A 20,285-nucleotide genomic window follows, 5' to 3' on the forward strand; every position below is an offset into this window, starting at 1 on the left:
TCATTTGCAGCTGAAGAGTTCTAGTGTTTCACAAGCTGCTTGCCTATTTAAAAGTCTTAGATCTGCAGCTGCAACACCATCTGAGTTACACAACTCCCACATGGAGGAAGAAAAGCAATTACAAGATGGAAATAAACCACTGAAGTCCATATAATAGAAATAAGAAGCCTGCCATATTTGTACTTGGTTACCACACATGATAATACTTGAAACAACTGTCTCAGCTAGTCATCATTCAGTCTAGTTTGTGGCATGGCTGAAGATACCACTACAGCTTAACTTGTTACACATGAGACTCTACGCTTTCTGCAGCACTAAAAACGTTATTTTCCACTTCCTAAAGACGGCCTCAGCCTAGGGCAGGAGAACAATAACTTTGCAAGAATGACGTAAGCTATTGTTTAGCATAAAATTTAAGAGACTTAAACAATACACATTTTGCCTCCTGCACAATAAACAGAGGGAACTTTTCTTTTACATTCTATAAATACTGTGCCTTAGAAAAAGCTGCTTTGTGTAAGTGCTGTAGATCTGCATACAACAACCTATGCAGATCAGCAGTGAAGTATGATTCTCAAATCTTAAAAAAAAATAAATAAATAAAAAAGGAGGATTTTAAAGAAAAAAGGCAACATAACCTACCTTTAATCCTTGCCAAGGCAGACTGGTTCTGTTAAAGTACATCAATACATAGCCTAGAGACTCCATGTCATCTCGACGACTGTAAAAAGGTAAGTACAACCCTTGAATTACAAATTTCAGCATTTCATACTTTTTCCCAAGCAGTGTGAACATTGCAAAGTGAAAAACGAGAATTATGGAACAAAAATTAAAAACAAATTTGGGGCTAAGAAAGTCTTTTTAATACAACTAGCACATCTGGAAGTTTAGGATACCACTGGCATACATGTAACAAGTCACCAAAACCAGGAGTCTCTTCTCATCCTGCAAGCAAGTCAGTAGGTGTTATGCGTGGTCAAGTTTCTTCTATCTGCAGTTACATTTTAATACTTGAGGAAGCATACAACTTTGGAAAAATACAGGAAAAAATGAAGTATTAAGTATCTTTTTAATTTATCTAAGTAGCTTGGATACATAATCTAATGAATTCCTTGGTACACACATTTAAGAGATGTGCAATGTTACTTCCTTAACTTCTTTAAGGAAAATGAAAATCTTTGGACTTCTTTACAGATCTTTCCCTAAACCTTGCTTCAGTCAGAGACCAATATTGAACATATAGCCTCAAAACAGCAGTGTATTTTACAAAAGGCACAATTTCATTCTTCCCTCAATTTATTTTGTTAAACAATAATCTCAAATATCTCTATGCTTTTTTAGAAGACAACTGGTATTTAGAAGGGAATATACATCAATCAGACATGCTGCTTTGCCTTCCTTCTGGAAGGACTCGGTTTCAAAGGAGTTTGGGAACTTCAGATGTTAGGGATTCATAGGCTTCATGGAGAATCTGCATGCAGACTCTCGTCTGAAGGGCTTCAAACATTTTCTGTACTGCGTATGCTCTAGATTCATCTCTAGATTCATGCTTCAGTCATATCATCACTGTAATACTTTGCTACACGGTTTTCGCTATTCCTAAGTCTAGTACAGTTTACTGGAGCAGGGAGGAACGTTCCATGATTGTTTCCTTCCAGCAAAGTTGCCTCTCCCCAGCTATAATAGAGTCAGATTTTCCCTCTGACTGCCCCTCTACTGTTGATACCTATTTTACGTGAGACAAAAATAATGTAATCTGTTTTTCTCCTCCCGTTTCCCTTACCCAGAAAACCTGTCAGGTTTTATTACTGCTTTGCCACCCAAGGAGAATCTGCAGGAAAAGTACTTAGATGATGGCAGAAAATACTATACCTCCCCACCCCAACAAGAAACAAAAGGCTGAGAGGGTGGAGTACGAACAGGATTATACATAAGGCTGAGAGCAAAATGAAACTTTTGCATGCAATCTAAAGGAACCTGAATAGGTCTGCTACCTCCAGAGCTTCATATTAGAAGATACTTCGCATTACACCAAGCCAATATAACCAACCACTAGTTACTGCCAAAAAGTGCCTGTCTACTCCCCTGACCTAAATCTTGTACAAGCTTCCTGACCTTTCAGGGGGCCAGTTCAGGAAGCTAACCCCAATAGGAAAATCAACTCAGTTCCCTAAGCCAGTTCGCCATGAGAACAAACAAGTACTAGCTGTGCACTGGAGACAAGAAAGAGAAGAGGGGTTCATTCCTCTTGAGAGCAGCAAGCTATTAGGTCATCTTAGCTGTAACATGAAACCACAGCCAAGGTCAAAGGGGTGAAAAAAAGATAGTAAATAAGACCACAAGCTCCAGCCTGCAGAACTTGCTAGTTCCATTACACTTGCAGATTTTAATCATCAACAGAATCCAGTGAACCAGTTCAGAGCCATGGCCTACAATTACATTTTCAGCAAAGGTAGTAGTGGATTCAGCAGGCATAAAGGCATTAATAGATTCCATCCACCACTCAGTTCATTCTTTTACTGTTTAAACACATAATTTTGTGGTAGGAAGTACAAAATTCAATTTTGAAACCTTTTTTAGAAATGCTACATTTGAGTATATACTGGTAAAAGTGAATTTCAGGAGCTGGAAGACAGGATGATAGTCTCCATTACTAAGACAAGAAACAGAGAATTTCACAAACAGTGACTCAGGAATAGCTGCCATTACATATGAGAAGTTTAAGTAAACAATTTAAGAAAAGCACTAACAGCTGAAACATCCTGCCATAGAACTTCAGGCCCAGCTTCTCTTGATTAAAAGAACATTACTTGTTTGCTTCACTGCTTGCTTCTAGACAGTTTCGTGACTTTTAACATGGACCACGCTCTATTTCTAATTACATCAGAACTCCCAGTGTCACCAGATAAGACACTGGATTCCTAACTGAATCTAAAAACAAGAGTGCTTTGCAGTTCCCTCCCTTCATTGTAAGGGTCCAGTACAGCTATTTCATTACAAAAAAAGCTTAAGGTCTATAATATGCACGTGCTTACTCCAAAAATTACACCTACCATTTGTTTTACCTGACCCACATATCAAGTAAGCTTAATGACATTGATAATAATGAACAATAAATCAAGTTAAGGAACCTTAAGAAAATTGAAGCAAAGAGGAAATATGCTATATTTTAAAGTCCAAAATATTTTTAAGTTGTATGTTCTGTTAAAGTCAGGCACTAGAAATTAGTTTAGAAACTTCAGAATCTTACAAGATCTTACAACCTCCAAGAACACAGCAGCAATCTCCTTAAACTCACCTCTGTTCAATGCCAAGATGTGCATTGATACTGGCATATCGAGCTGTGCCAGTGAGATTTTTGTCTTCTCTGTATGGTATGTGTTGCCTTGTCCTGTTGTCCCGGTACTTTTTGGCCAAACCAAAGTCAATAAGGAATAACTTCAAGAGAAATGAAAATAGATTAATTTCCACATAATAAAAAATTCCAACCTCCTTTACTAGGTATTAGCTATAATTTCAGACAACCACACAATGTAAGAGCCTACAGTTTAGACGAAGCAAAGTAACACTGCAGAGTGTCAACTAGCAACTTCAGAATCTTAATACTGAATTAGTTCAAGCCTTTCTCAATCCAGTGGAATAGATTAGATTGTGCTACTCAATACCTGTAGCTTAGTTCTAAACTATTTTGTGTTACTACTGTAGTCTGTATCACTATCTCAGTAACTACAATGCACAATTTAGGAAGGGAATTAATGTGCAAAAGTACACTTCACAAAAACCCACTCACACTGAAGCAGTTTACACATACAGGTAGTTAATGGCAGCTCAGCAACTAAATGCAAATGATGTGCAATTCTTCTCTACTTAACTGTAAAGAACATAGGCCATTCTGCAGAGTATAAGGCCAAAAACTTCAATAGCAAACAAGACACTTTGCTTTCAATCATATGCCCATTTTAAGACTACCAGTACTCTATCACAACAGCACAAAACTCTTGTCAATTTTATTAATAATAGAGCCAGGAAGCTGGAGCCTGGTATATGGAATCCGATTTAGTTTTCCAATAACCAAGCTTGCATAAAGATTTGGTATTTAGCAACTACAGAGCATGTGCTAATTAGTGTGCTAACTGTCAGCCTATCTACAAAGGTTAATACAGATTTTACCTTCTTGTGACAAGATTTCAGGACTAGACAACAAAAGCTAAGGCAGAAGTACATAAAGAAGCATTTCAAGTTCTAGTGATCCATCTTCAAGCTACATATCATCAAGCAGAATGTCTGATTCCATTGCTGGGATTAATGCTACAGGATCAGGACTACAATCCGTATAAATTAATGAATACTGGTAAGGCAGCTATTGGGGAATAGGGGAGGGCAGGTGATGAGAATACAAGGTTAAGAACTTCTCTAAAAAACTACTCAGTATCACCTTAAACATGATTCCAGAACAGAAAATAAGACTTTAAATGCAAACAAGTAACAGAGACTGACTTGCAGGCGAATCTGGAGACAGAAGAAAGGCTCATTTGGGCACACTAGAACTGCTGTGAACCACAAAGTGCTGCCTGACAAGGAAGTATTATAAAGATACTGAAGAACTGAAGATTCCTGAAGTGCACAGTAGCTATTTTTTAGAATAGCAGGTTGAAGCTTTTTTTTAATAAAAACTTCAGTAGTCTAGAAATAAATAAATAAAAAAAAAGATTTCTCAACCCACAGATGTCAGAGCAGAAAACCCTGAGTTGACATTTTGCCACAATTTCTATGCAAACACAAAGCATGGTTCTTCCATATCTGCTTTGCACAAGTTGTTCTACTGAAAGTCACCCCACTTCTCGTTCAATGCTTTGAACAGGCGAATGTCAAAAAAGTTTGTCTCCTATGCTGGTCAGACAGCAGTCTGGGAAGGCAGAGGGTTGGGGGGAGGTAATGGGGGGTTGTTTTCTTTGTACCACCCAATACAGCTACCACTAGAGGCAAGTATTCACTTAGCGAGCAAGAATGTGTTTTCAAAGCTACCAGGAAATTAGTTATTTTGATAATGAACGCCTAAAGCAGATAAAGCTTGTATGAGTTTACTATACAGCAAATACAACTGTCCTAGAAGCAAAACTTGAGATGAAGTTCTCAATTCCCTATTTTCCTCATTAAATCTTTGTAATCTGCTGACAGCCTCCAACGTGCAGTTTGCAATAAGTACTCTTGTAGGACCTGTGCCAATTCGTTTAAGCAAAACGTTATGCCTTGAGCTTTGAGGGGAGTGGGAGAGGGCAGAGAGGGTGGAAATCAAACACTACGCACATAGTCAGAATATTTTCACTGCGCAAGAAGTTACAAACACTTTAAAGAACTTGAAGTCTTTACTTGCTTTCTGTAACCCTGGGGATCTTTCCATTATTAATGACATCAAGGGTCAAAGTCACAGATCTAGAATCTATAGTTAACATTGAAAGCATCCCTCTAACACATAAACACTTAGCATCCAACCCTTAAATTTACTTGGTACATGGCACTCTGAAGAGTTAAAGGCAAACGATGCTCTGCCTCTTCCACAGCTATTACAAGTGCAACATTTTAGACCTACACAAGGAATTTTTGTACATTCAAGATGTCTGAGAAGGGCCTTTAAAAAAAAAGAATCAACTGAGCAATGCAGTCTTGTTTTTCACTAGTCAAGTAACTGGATATTACTTTATGGCACTGAACCCTCCAATGAATTTTACTTTGTTCCTTAGCTTAGGCTTATTCTTTATTTCCTGCTCTAGATGGGCAGGAGTTAAAGGAATATGATCACTTTGAAAGAAGTTAAATTGGAAGATATAAATCTGATTAGAATGAGCACAGAATCGACCGATACCAGCCAGAACTGACACGTAAGTATTTCCACAGGTAACCTCATACCACCATACCACTGTCTGTTGCATGATCAGCAGGAAACTGGAGAAGTGGAGCAAGATTTCTGCCAAGAGCAACTAGGAAAGTAGATCAAAGTTTCTGTCTCAACTGGTAAGTAAGTTTGAGAGGCAGACAACACAAGTCTGTCAGTTTGCACACAGCACAGCTAACTGTCCGGGATTTAATAAGATTATTGTTGTGGAAAGCCACTAACTGATTCCATGGACAAACTCCCGAGCTATGATTTGTACTCAGTGATCTCCAGCTCTCCTAGGGGAAACTGGCATATGTCTTCATTTCTTTACAATCCATGTTCTCTTAAAGGAGTCAGCTCTACACTTAACTTTACAAGATAAGCTTGTGCTTATCCAAGACACAACATTTTGGAGTTCTCATTTTGATCCACTGCGCTTATAAAATAAGAGAATTCTCAAACAGTTAGAAACCTCATGAACAAAACCTGCTTGGGGAAAGAGCTCAACTGAAGTGATAGCAGAATTTCTCCATGCGCATTCAAAGACAGTGCAGGAACCCTACAGGAAGCCAAGTAGACAGCCCTACTCAAAGCCCTGCTACTTTTCTGGAATGGCATGTCTACTCCTTTAATACATGGAACAGATTGCCTTTGAATTTTGCCTTTACGTTTTTAAAGACAAAAATAAAACCTGCTTCTGCATTTGAAATCAAGCACATACATTTTTTCCTTTTAAAATCAAGTTTAGAAATAACTTCAAACTTCAAAATTTAAATGAGTGCCACAGGGAAACATCTTAGTAATGTCACATGTTTGCCAAGTATGTCTGAATAATGCCAACATAAGAGGTGCTTTTGCAAAGTCTACATTCTCCAGAAAGAAAAGAAAAAAAAAACAAAACAAAAAATAAAGCACATGAACTTGGGGTTGAGGTTGGAATAGGAGACAGTTCAGACCTGGTTTAATCCTGAGAAAGATGGGTCCTGAGAAGTACTAACAGTCATGCTTCTTTTCCTCTTCCCCACTGGAGATTCTAAACACTGAACAAACAATAGAGGGTGGCAGTGCATCAAACAGTATTGCTTACATTGCAACAATGGCCGGCGCAGACAGGCAACACCGAGGCGTTCGAGAAAGAACAGGGTAGCCAAATGCCATCCTTCTTCCACCAAGCACTGTAGTTTTCCAAAAGCTACGTTTTTTGTTTGTTTGTTTGTTTGTTTTAAGGAGGAAATTTGAAAGATGTGGCAAGATAAATTTCAACTGCGAGCCACTTCAAAATGACACTGCCTTGAATAGGGATAGCAATGGTGACATTTGGCTCTATTGAAAAAGGAAATTGGAGTTGTGCTTACAAAAGCATCCTTTGGTTCCACAAACTGCCCTTCCCCCAAAAGACATTAGAAAAAGTAAATCTTCAGTAAGGAAGAGGTAGAAGGCATTTAGTCACCTTAAAGTTTACTTTCATAAGCATGCAGGGCTTATTTCTATCAGAGTTGAAAATTTAACTTTTATAGTGGGAGCAAAATCTCCCCCATTCATCAAATTAAAAATTTGAAAAAAATCAATTAATTTTGTCTTTGTTTTAAAAATGTAACTGATAGGAAGCTACTGGAACAAGATTACCATGCTATTCTAGTCTTTGTGGCTGATCTATCCTTAAGCAGTGTGTGGACAGCTTTAAAAAACAAAAAAAACAAAAACCCAGCAACAACCACTCCAAACTACACTTAACTACAAAAAGAAATAAAATAAATACTGCATGGTGCCAAGTGTTACCTACATAAAGCATCTATTAGTTCCAAACTAAAGCAACCTATTTCTCATTTTGCATAACCAAATGTGTAAACCAATCAATTTGCACTTTTGTCAAGAATCTCCCTCATCTCTTAAACCTTGCATCAGTTAGCGAAGCCCGTGCTCAAAGAAAGTGTTTCAGTGCATCACTGTGTGACTCCCTAACTAATTTACGAATGGAAGAAACTGGAAAAATCATTGTTTACAGGTAATTTTGGTTTTCCATTTCAGCTGATGCAAATCTAACATGTTCCTCTACTAAAATAAGTAGAGCAGCATTTTCTAGGCCATTATTCCACATCAAGACAAAAAGTGCAGCAATGCTAACACAAGTAGAGAAAAATGACCCAAAAAAGAATGCTTGGAAATTACATGCTAAAACTAGGAAAAAATTCGAATTTTCTAATTGCACTGGTAAGTCATGCCAGAAAATTAAGGAGCCTAAATGCTCAACACAGCAGAGAAAAATAGAGCTCTACAGAGTGAAAGTATGAAACTTTGGAACAAGTAAAGTCTAATAGCAACAGCATTACATGAAAACTACCTCTTCTTTGTACTGTTACAAACTTTTCCAACATAGTTAAAACTAAACATTGAGTGCATTGCACCTCTTCAGGTAAGAGCATAATCTCATGTTAATCAAGCTTTCCCCTTCTAATGTTCATGGCCCTGAAGTTGGCATTCATACAGGCAAACAAAGGTAAACATTTTAAATACTTGTAGTGCCTAAAGACCATAGACATTCTCTGATGGCATACAGAGAACATAAGTGGGAATCTTGCTTCCAATAAACAGCTTGATCATGTGCATTTGTCCTTAAGTTAATTTCTGTTAAGTAGCATGCTTAATGCATTGCCAATGCTGCCTGTCTGCCCGAGCTCAACACACAAATTGCAAGATTAAGCATTTCACTCAAGAGAACTAAAAATAAAAAAAAAATTAAAAAAAGAAAAACAGTATTTTTCTATGTAAGGTTTTCAACTGGAAACATGCACTTCTGCCTAAGTTTACCCGTTCAAACAAATTTAATGACCTCAGCACCTCCCCCTCCCACTATTCTTCACATCAAAGTTCACTGAGAGCAGTTTTTGTTGTACAACATATTTAGCTACTCTACACTTTACAGTTTTCCATCAATATATTTGCACAAATTCATTTATTTATACAGGCAATGATTTATCTACGTATTGACTGTTAGTCATATCCACAGTTCTCATGGCTGAAGACCATTCAGTCACTGCAAGCTTTAATGCCCTGATGACTGATAGCTCAGGAGCTCCCATGCTGGCACAAATTCTTTTCATCCCAGGAAGTCAGGCCCAAAGTCAAAGTTAAATTTAACTTTAACATGAAAGGAAAAAAAAGAAATGCTATTACAGTGGTTATCCCAATAATGAAATACCACCATGGAGAAAAGTAGCCAGGTATTCTCAAGGCTTAGTTTTATAACCTTGTTGCAAGCCTAGAAACCATCTTGCAGTCAAGTCCATCCCACAGGGTGAGACACACACCCACATGTATACCACTGCATTTAGCAGAGGACACAGGGAAATCCAAGTTCTTGCACAAAAGAATTATGGCTTTAGCATCCAAAACATCAATTCAGCAATGAGTTTTCTTAAAAGCTATGCAGCTAGAATAAAGTCTATCACAGTCACTCTCTTCAAATCATTCAAGCAAAAAGCATTAGACTAACCTTATTACAGTGACGCCCAATACCCATTAGGAAGTTATCTGGTTTAATGTCTCTGTGTATAAAATTCTTTGTGTGAACATACTCAATTCTACTGATCATCTGTAAAAAAAAGAACGAACAGTTAGGATTTCAACAACAGCAATACAATTCACTTAAGCTTGAAATAAAGCATTACTTTCTAGTGCCGTTTTTCTCTTCGACTTAAGCCTAGAAGTTTATTAACCAAGTGATGACAAGATGCCTGCTAAAGGAAAACCAGGTCTTTTCTTAGACTGTTCAAAGAAATGTATTTCTTAAGTATTAAGCTATTTAAAAAAAAATTATATAGTCTTGGTCAGGAACTGGCAGAGCAAGTGCCTGAAACTACTCCCCAGATATTCTAGTTTGTCTGACTGTGATATCCCATTATTGAACAATTTCTTTTAAAAATGTAGTTCAAAAAAAGGTTTCAAATACCTACCACAAAATTTTATAACTCTTTTCTCAGTTGTTACTCATTCATCCTGTTACAAGTATCACTTTTCCAGTTAACACAGTTTTCACAGAGCAGGTAACAACTTTTTTGTGGCCCACATTGTTATCGCCGGACAACGGTGATGGAAAAACAGCCAGCAATGAAGATGCAAAGAAATTCTGGCACATCTGCATCTATATGCAGATGTTGTTTCCTATGTACTAGATCACAGCATGTGTGTCTGTGGTACAGCTTTTTAACTAGGACATACTTCACGAAGTAAGTCTTTAGTGAGTTTAGATCTATTACAGCATCATACCCTTAGCAGTAGTTTATTGAACTGTGCCCTAAACGTCCGTTTCTTGCAGTGATATCATACAGCCTATCTGTATGCTCTCAGATGATAACTGATTAGTGTTTATCATATAAAGGAATACTACAGGAAAGCCATATAGATATCCTGAAAATGCTGTACTATCCTTATTCGAGCTAAAGCAAGCAATTCTTTCTAAAGCAAGTAGATCAATCACATAGAGCAGCTAAGAAAAAGGACAGCTGACCTTGTCTCCATACAATTTCTGTGAACTTCCTTGGCTAAGAGCCTGGGATTCTATGACCACCTGGCTAGTGTCAAATTGTTACTACCATCAATTGAGTAATATTAGGTGAAATTTAAACTACCATTGAAAATTCAGCTCAAGAATCCCATATTGTCTTCTAAAGTAACTGAAGACTGTACTAAATAGTAACAGAATAAATATAGTTGAGCATTTCAAACACTGTACTCCCACAACCAAGTTTAAAAAAAAGTAGAAAAGGCTAAATCTAGGCGGGGGTTAGGTTTAGTTCAGATGGTTAGAGCGTGGTGCTAATAATGTCAAGGTCACGGGTTCGATCCCTGTACAGGCCACTCGTTTGAGGGTTGGACTAGATGATCTCCAGAGGTCCCTTCCAACGTTACCAATTCTATGATTCTGTGATTCCCGATAAATAACTTAAGTATCACAGCCCAGTTTTAGAGGCCTAGGTTAAGTTTGAAGTAAAGAGTAGCAACTTCACTAACAATTTAAGGAGCTGTCTTAAGTACCATAACAACCAAACCAGTTATTAGCTCATGCTCTGGTACAAGAAACAGAGCAGGAGGTTTTGAGTGGATGATGACATTCAATGAGAACAGATGTGTAAACCTACACATTACCCATTTATCAACATGGCTAGTCAACACTTCACAGGTTTCCACCGAACCAGATCAAACTAGAATCCAAGATTAACTCCTAAGATCAGTAGTGGTAGAAGGTAAGGCAATCTACTCTAAATATTCTCAACACATCACCAAAACCATGCCCGTTCATTTTGCAGCAGCAAAGATTTGTATCTGTGCTGCACTCTTGCTACAGACCTACGTATGCCACAGCACATAAAAGCTTACCATTACTTTGTTCCTTTATAGGTCAAGCGTTTACTTCACTATACAGAATGCAGCACCACACATCATTTAACCCACCTGAAAGGAACCATGTTGCAGAAAATACTTAAAGAGTTTTTAAATTGCATACAGTAGGATTTGTACATACCTGGTCTGCTAACATAAGTACTGTTTTCATCGTAAACCTGCGAGAACAGAAGTTGAAAAGGTCTTCAAGGCTGGGACCAAGAAGATCCATAACTAGAACATTGTAATCCTTTTCTTGACCATACCACCTGCAACAAAGAAAATCACTTGGTATTAGCAGGAATCTTACAAATTTGAACCTTAGCCATTAGGAGACATTAGTGAGCCAAGCAGCTCAATTATTATCAAGTGGCAGAGACAGTTACCATACTTCCGAACATACAAATAGTCACCTTCAAAACACACAGTTCTAGAGCATCAAACATTTCAAAATCCTTGTGCTAAAGAATGAGTTTCTAGGACAGTAACAATTATAAAAGATGCACCCTATTACTTCTAAGCAAGCTGTGCTGAATTCTCAAGCTTGATGAGATCCATGAAGCTTCTTGACAACAATTCTCAGAAAAAAGCTGTCAGTGTCAGTGTAAGCTCAATTAACTTCTGCTCACCAAGGAGACCAACTAAAAATCAGCACCAAGGCACTTTCCAGTTACTCTGACAGGAGATGCTCACCCCCTTCTTTTTTTTATAGGGAATATTCTACAGGAATAAGCTTCAACTTAGAAAGCTGACTAAAATACTAAAAACTGGAGCTAGTAATATCATTTATTTTTCCTACAAGCAAAATCTAAGGACAAAACAGAATACACTAATTGAAAAGAGTCTGCATTTAATTTTAAATTAAGAGAATATGCTTTTAAGTTTTAGTAGCAATTGAAATATCACATATTAAAATTAAAAAGTAACCAAAGCAGAAGCCATCAGGTATCAATATACTGAGCTGTCAGTGCAGGAAGTCTGACTTTAAACTCATCTGCAGGACACCTTACATTCCTGTCATTGTTTCCTGTATTATTCAATTTCACAGGAACTTTGCTCAAATTCTTTAGTTTTATTTTCAGGTATGACTTCTCTGCAACAGACCAAAGCAGCTCAAGCTGATAACTCAAATATTCTCATCCATCCAAATTCAACACCTAATTGAGAGTAACATCTATGATTGCAATAAAGTTCTCCTGTCCTATTAAGCAGACGATAAAGATTCTTTACTAGTTTGCCACACCATACAAGAAAGAAATTTAAATGTCAAAAAATATTGTAACAATATACATATACACACACTTTCCATCACACCCAAGTGGACTGTGACATCCACCTGTGCCTGCTCTGTCAATTCTGGGCAAAGAAAGAAACATTTAAAAAATATATATGTTGTCGGGATGAGCAGAGGCCTCCCATCCATATTCTTCCTTCTAATAAATGTATAGCATTTGCATCATTGTGTTGTCTTGCTTTATCTGCAGCGGAGAGGAGAGAATTTCACCATCTAAAAGCCCAAGGAGGACTGGAGTCATCCCTCCTACTCTTTCAAGTCTCAGCCATGAATTCCAACACTTCGAACCAGACACTGAAGGACAGAACCTGAATACTCTCCCTTGAAGTCCTTCTGCACATTCCAGATAGGCATTTGTGAGCGTGAGTGTAAAATACTGTTTATGAAGCTGTGCGGAGCAGCATATCACTGCAAAGGTTTCTCACACTGTTGGCTAGGAGGCTGTCTTTTTATCTCCTAGGCAGCTAGTCCTTGTGACAAGGACCTAGTACTAGCAGTCAATGGATTAGACAATAAGCAACTGCCTCCTGAAAGAGATTTGAGGTTTCCAGCAACAGTGGTGAAGGTAAGACACCCCAAGAATATATTTCATAAGAGCATGCAGATGAAGGGGGGGGAGGGAAGTGCTTCAGCTTAAGCACAGCTGATAGGCATTAAGACTAATGTGTGGTTGCCTGGAAAATAAAGTTACTATTGATAAAGTAGACAAAATTTCTTAGTATTCTTGCAAAGGATTCCAAGCATATTGTCAGGTTAGTAAAGTAAAATGTTTTCAAAAAGCAAAGGAAAGATTCTGTAATCAGATTCAATTTGGGAATTACTAGCCTGTACCTTCCCACTGTCAGGATTCTAGTAGAAACTATGCACTTTTATCAAGTTTTCAAACAATGTATTATAACATCATTATGGTCCACAGCCTACATGTAGCCTTACAGGTCAGTCTAGGAGTCTTTTTCATCCCTTATGTCAAGAGGCTGAAGCTATGTATTTTGAAAGCAACCATTCAAATTAACTGTCTCCAATGTGTTAGTATTTATTGTATTGGTGAGTTCACTTTGTACGTTTTTTGACTTATAAAACTCATTAAGAGTACTATGATTTACAAAGAAGTTGCAAGTGACTCAACTGGGAAAGCATGATGTATGGTATTATTTGAGAAAGTCTGTAATTTATTAAAAGGTTGACAGTCACACTGGAATCTGACACAGAGCTATCAAACTTGCACATTTTTAGGATGAAGAGCTCTGCCTAGATAGGCCCTTTTAAGGACTGATCAGAAATTATTTTTAATTGCAAAAGCAATTAACAGGAATATTTTACAAATACAGTATTATGTGGAGATTGAGAAAGGTTCAAAATTAGATACTGTTAAGAAAAGCTCATGTTCAGTTACAGACCAGCTTCATTTCAGGAATTACTGAACATGCCTGTAAGTCTATTTCTTAATTCCTACAAAGTCACCTATGCAAACTGCCAAGTCATTTTGACAAGGTTAGATGAACACCTCAGTACATCACATTTCAAAGTGAAACATTAAGGCAAGCCACAGTAAGAAAACTGGACTAAAAGAATGAGCTGTTTATGTTTTTGCCATACAAAATTTAGGTTTGTTGTGAACAAGTCTGAAAGAATAAGCTGAGCTGAATCCAAGCATTCTAAAGTCTGCATTCTAAAGAGGAAATCAAGACCTAGATAAAACAGGGTTTTCTTTGAGAAATGAAAGCTCAATTCAGGTACTCATTATTTTGTACAGTAACAGTTCAATGCCCAAGAGACTGCAGCATAAGGAAAAAAAGATCAAGCAATTGCCTTCAACTAAGAAAAGTTAGTTACAACTTCACAAAAAAAGTAAAACTGATGAAAGTGAAGCCTACCTAGGGAGCTACATTTGAAAAGTATTTGGTTCCTCTACAGCAATCTCTCTGGATAGTAAGTGCAATTATTCAGGCTGATTGTACAACCTCCATTTGGCCTACTTCTGCATACGCACAACAAAATTTTAATCACCTGGCCATTTTGCACTGTTGGAAAGCAAACTCTGCAGGACAAAGCAGTAAATTGGACCTGTCAACATTTCATCGTTATGTTTACCTGCTAGCAATTCCTTACACAGAGAAGTTCTTCTATCTACTTCATTTCACTACTGGCCACTGAAACTTTTACTAGTATATTAAGTAACTTGTGCTTTGTTTACTTTGCCAACATTGCATGTAAGCTTTCGTTTCCTTAAAATCTCTCCACAGTAAATGGAATTAAAAAGGCTAAATCATGTCCATTCAAAGTCTGTCTAGTGGCTGCTACTCCTGGCAGCCAAGAGTAAAAGTCTTTGCTCTTCTTAGGAAACTTTGGAAATTAAGATGTATAAAACCTTGGCAAGTACTCTTTACTTCCAGTACTCTGATTCCTATAATCAATGCAAGATGGCATACACACACACATTACAGATAAGCACGAATTCAGTGCAGTTCAGCAAATAAGTTCTAGCACTAGTAGTGCACACAGTCAAGGTGTAAACCACTAGGGCAACAGGATGAAAGTATCTCTGAAATACTAATCTGAAATAGAAATCGCCGGAAGTCCTAACACAGCACCAGCTAGTAAGATTTATAGTAAATTACTAATATGCACCTGGAAGTATAGAAAGTGATCCTTTAACTCTCACAATAAAGTTGAAAAAGCAACAGCAGTAGTATATTTTAAGCAGGGGCAGTTTGGGGGGAATGAAAAATAGGACTATGACTTAATTTTGACAGTACAATTTGAGTGGGTAATGACTCTTCACAGTAATTTCCCAAACTCATACCATGTGTCACTTTAGGGGGTGGGGGTGAATTTCTCCAATTCACTCTCACTGTGAGTATGTCCCTGTAGGATATATTTCCTAAAAAGGGAATTTTGATTCTGTATCACTGGTCCACTTATACCCACTTATGTCAAAAAAATGCAAACTGCGTGTTATTGACTTTCCTGAATATTAGCAGTAGAAAACATTACCAAAGGCTTCAGAAAACATTAGACAGACAGTGTTTTTATAAAGAGCCAAGAGTTAGCCTCTAACAAGCAGTGACACAGTAACAACTGACACTTCTATTAAGAACTCTGGTACACACGTAAGCTGTAAGGTGTGCCCAGGTTCATTCACAGATAAAAATGCTTCGTCACCATTTCCAGTCTTATCTCTTTAAGACTATAGATCAGTTTAATATTTCAGTTAGGATGCAGTAAGTATCATTTATGAAGCTTTCAGTCAAATCACGGCTGAAAGTCCAGCACAGCGACGTCAATTTGACTTCAGTTGCTTTCTAGTTTGAAAGACTAAGACTCACCACGTCAGCAAGTTCCCAAATTATGTGGTTCAGCAGCCTGATATACACTCCAATATATGCTGAAACATTTGTAACATCCTGAATTTCAGTATCTGTATCTCCATGCTGCACAAGGTACATGATACAGTGGTTCAGAACTATTTGGTTTCCAAATCTCATACAGTCAAGTGGGCATTATGCCAGATCATATGACACGTGTCAATGTTTACTCAAACTCATGCTACTTGACTTGACTAACCTTGAGGCAAGCAAGTGAAGCACTGATGCACATCTAGCACTTAGTAGCAAACAGTGCATTCAGGTCTACCCAAAACTTAAAATCTTCCTCTGTCTTCAGAGATCTTTTAAAAATTGTATGATGCCTACTTCAGCAACTATGTATTTCCTGAACAATGCCAAAGACAAAAGAAATTATGTTTGAGAAAAGGTGAATAGGTTTTTACTGAGAAAACATTTCATTTGGTTACCATAGTGTCTGGTATTTCTTCCTTTGAAAAGGAGAAGTTGGTAACAGGCTAACCTCCTTCACTGACCTCTGTTTACTAACTAACAGAATCCAGAAAGAACAGGATATGAAATTATAGGCCCAATTTCAGGCTACTGTACCACTTTTATAGCTCTGCAAGATATCCAGTCACTTAATCCTGCACCATAGTTACATATTATGTTAACAGCAATAATAGTTGTAATAGCTACAACAGCAAGGTAACAAAAAAAATGCATAACTGTATAAACTGTTCAAATCTTAAGGGGCAGCAAAGGGTTCAGGAAACTCGCTTGAAATGTTTCAAGTTCAGATCAAGACTAACTCAAGCCCTGAATACCATTATAACCACTAGTTAAAAAACACCAACCACACAACACAAAACTCACATATTCTTAAATTATTAGGGCAGTAAAGGTCACCATTATGGAACATGTCATTTTGTCCACAGCTGTATTAGAGACTTAACCAGAACATCAGCTCACTGTCACAGCAAACTAGTCCTACCACAAAGGCAACTATAACAAGACTGTATTTTGTTCCTGCTTAATAAAAGTTATCTTCTGACAGCAGATGTTTTTCCAATAACCTGATCTCTGCTAAATGCTTCTGTCAGTTCAACCATGATCTCTAACTGTGCAAGTGGTGGTTGAGAAAAGGCAGACTGGAATTACAAAGACAACTGAAGAAGATGACCGTGTTAATACTTGGAGACAGGAAATATCTCTTGATGCCTAACTGCAAGAAGGTACAGTGCTATTTTGACAAGACTTGGATAGTTAACAAATCAAACATCTAGAGTTCTGGAATCAAAAACTTCTCACAGTACTGATATAATAAAGCATCCAGAAATCATCATATTCACATTCAAAAAAAGGACTACTTGGATTTCTTTAATATTTTATTAACTTTATCCACTATTATCATTTGTTACTATTCTACCCTATAATTATTCTAACTAGCCCTATGCAGTTAATTTCTCGGCGTTTTGGCCTTCAAACACCAAATGGAACAGCTCATATGCCAACAATGGAGATCATCAGAAGAATTACGAGTAGATACTAAAACTAAATGAAAACAATTTATTATGAACAAGCAAGCTGAAAAGAATTGCTGGAACCACCCGAGATCACCTTACTACTAAGCTTGACAAGTCAGCAGGCACATGAGGCTGAACATGCAAGCCTGAAAAGCCTCATGAACACATAGGATTCAGCTGTCCTACCAGAAACCAAATGAACACTCTCAAACTGCATTCCACTTCTGCAAGCACTATTTCTAGAAAAGTCACTAAACTAGTAGTCAGATGATGTGACTGAAGACAGTATCACAGATCTCCCTATGATCATACAGCCCTAATATCAGGCATCTCTAAAAAGAGTAAGTAATCCTCAAAAAAACAGAAACACAGGTATTACGCACATGAACTGGGAAGTATCAGTACCAATGCTCAAGGCACATGCAATCTGTGACCCACAAAGAAGGAAATTCAGAACAGAGACAGAAATCAATTTTAAGTATGGATGGGCAGGTGGTGATCCCTGTAAGCATGTGTTCAAAGAGCTCAGCACGGCAGTCACTAAATTATGCAATTACACTTTATAGATATGTTCAGGGAAAGTAAAGGTGGAAAGATTTTAAGAGGGAGATGGCTACTAAAAGTAGTAATAATAATTAAAAAAAAAAAAGAAAAGTGGGAAATGACTGTGGATAGGAAAACTTATCTTTAGGCATAGAAGTTCTCTCCAACCACAGAATCATAAGCACTGGGGTGCTTGGCTAGAAAGTTTTAATATTGTGTCTGATTCACAAGAATAGTATATCTAAAACAGGAATAGTAATCTAAAACAGGAGCAGAATTTGGATGACTAAACTGGTCCATTCTGGTCTTATGTTCTAGACTCCTCAAGGCAGGTATCTCCTGACTATTAAAGATGCTTTAGGCAAACTAGTAAATACATTCTGACATTCTGCCTGCATCAAAACACTATTTTCAGTTGTAACAGGTACTCAGGTAACACACATAAGGAATGCAGTCTGTTAAAAGGTTCAGGTCTAAATTGCCATGTATTTTATATTTCTAGTTTATCTTCCCTGAAGCTAGAAAAGCACTTGTTAACTGTTAACCAACTAGGAGTCAGTAATAAGTAAACTTAACATGATATAGCTTGACTAAAGTACTGAAGTAGAATATTTAGCAGATGTCTTCTAATGTTAGTTGCCATAGAGAGTATGAATTAGGCCACCCAAGTACTAAATAAAGAAACAGCATGAACACACTATGTTACAAAGTTGGATATAAATAAAAATATCATTTTTATACAGTTTGAGAGAAATCTGAATACACGAAGTATGCCAATGCAAATTATCTCCTAAGCAGTATGCTCATTTCAGCTGCCTAGTGATATGCTGCATACATACTTCCACCTAGTTGACCTCCTACTTTGGTAGTTGTTTAATGAGGTAAATTAACAGCTGGCAGGAAGTGAGAACATAAGTGAAATTTCTTCCATAAAATCCAGAAAGTTGAGTTCATTTGAGAAGGTAAACCATTAATCTGAATTACGTATGGCGAATGCTCCTGAGGAAAATACACTGTCTCAGTAGTGCATCTGCAGCTGATCATCTCTTCTAAATAGATTAACACTGAACTGAAACTGCATGCTTCCACATCTGTTTCTGCAAAGATTCAGCTGTGATGAGAAAAATCAGAGAAAGAACAGCTTCGTTTGTTTTAAAATTGTGGTCTACCTTGGCTGTTTCTAAGGAGTCTATGACTCTAGGACTTTAGACTTACAAAACATTAGGATTTTGTTTAGAAATGTCCATCATCCAGCTAGAAAATTGTTAGAATAATTTTGAAAACCAACATTCAGCTCTGCTTTGCATCACAAGAACAAGAGTTTTCCTGTTATCTAGTACAATAGTTCTGTCCTTCAGCATACAGCCTTAATTAATAATAGAAGGTTAAGTAATAGGAGGCTCCACTGCTAGAACCTTCCTCCTTATTACTTTACATGCCTGGATGAAAGTATCCATACTACAAATGAAACGAAGACAGAAAAGTGTTCATATTTTTCTATTATGTTTTAACATGGTTCATCAAGACCTTGAGACAGCAGTTTAAAACTTATGTCTGAAAATGGTGTATTTGCAGATTTTTAAGCACTGCTTAAGAAAATCAGAATTTTAAGTACTCAAAGAAAAATCCACTGTGAGAACCACCTTAAAATCACCAAATTTGACCATGTTTTTCCATTGTGCACACTGCTCAGTGGAGACAATTAAATGTAATTTGTTATTAATGGTTCATCCAGTAATAACACATTAAGTTATCAGTAAGGTCAAAAAAATTATTTTCAGTGTTTCTTGACTTTTCATCAGCAATTTTATAATACACAACACTACTGAGAAGATAGTGATACAAGGTGGTATTTCCCAACTTTAAAGCATTTTGCAGTAAGTTACTACATTGAAAAGTTTCAAAGCATAAAAATGCATTGATTAAAGGTTGCAAAAGAATGCTGCAGAGATCAATAAGTCAGTAGCTTTAGTTTTTAAACTTACAGATGAGAAAACTCTAATATCATCTCAATTAGCTTCACATGCAATTCAGTACTGTATATAATTCTTCACCCTTGCCAACACAAGAGTACAAGCAATATCTGCCTTATGTTCACTAGACTTTCCTCCTGCCCTTAAATGCAACATTTTTAATACACTGCATAAATAGCCACAGCTGAATCTAGTTTATCACCCATTTCACCTGGAAAATAGGTTACAAAACAAGTTATCTCATGAGACTGTCAGGAGAAAAATCTCTGAATCCAACTTTTCTTTTAGAACAAAGGTACACCCAAAAGCATACCTAAAAATTCTTTTTATAAAGGATACAAACAGCTGTTAAATACTACAAACAGCAAAACA

At 37.1% G+C, this 20,285-nt stretch overlaps 1 protein-coding gene across 4 annotated transcripts in view; it reads right to left on the reverse strand.

Annotated features, from left to right (window-relative positions):
- Positions 1–20,285, reverse strand: part of CSNK1A1 (casein kinase 1 alpha 1) — a 36,339-nt gene that overhangs the window by 10,605 nt on the left and 5,449 nt on the right. For 3 of the 4 annotated variants that reach the window (XM_062587781.1, XM_062587779.1, XM_062587780.1), the window contains exons 3-7: positions 11,397–11,523; positions 9,369–9,467; positions 6,832–6,915; positions 3,299–3,438; positions 643–721 (exon numbers count right to left, since the gene is read on the reverse strand). In XM_062587781.1, coding sequence (XP_062443765.1) covers positions 643–721; positions 3,299–3,438; positions 6,832–6,915; positions 9,369–9,467; positions 11,397–11,523 — 529 coding nt within the window. The remainder of the gene's footprint in view (positions 1–642; positions 722–3,298; positions 3,439–6,831; positions 6,916–9,368; positions 9,468–11,396; positions 11,524–20,285) is intronic. The other variant, XM_062587782.1, reaches the window with a different exon arrangement.

The sequence above is a fragment of the Rhea pennata genome, chromosome 14, assembly GCF_028389875.1.
Source record: "Rhea pennata isolate bPtePen1 chromosome 14, bPtePen1.pri, whole genome shotgun sequence".
NCBI lineage: Eukaryota > Metazoa > Chordata > Aves > Rheiformes > Rheidae > Rhea > Rhea pennata.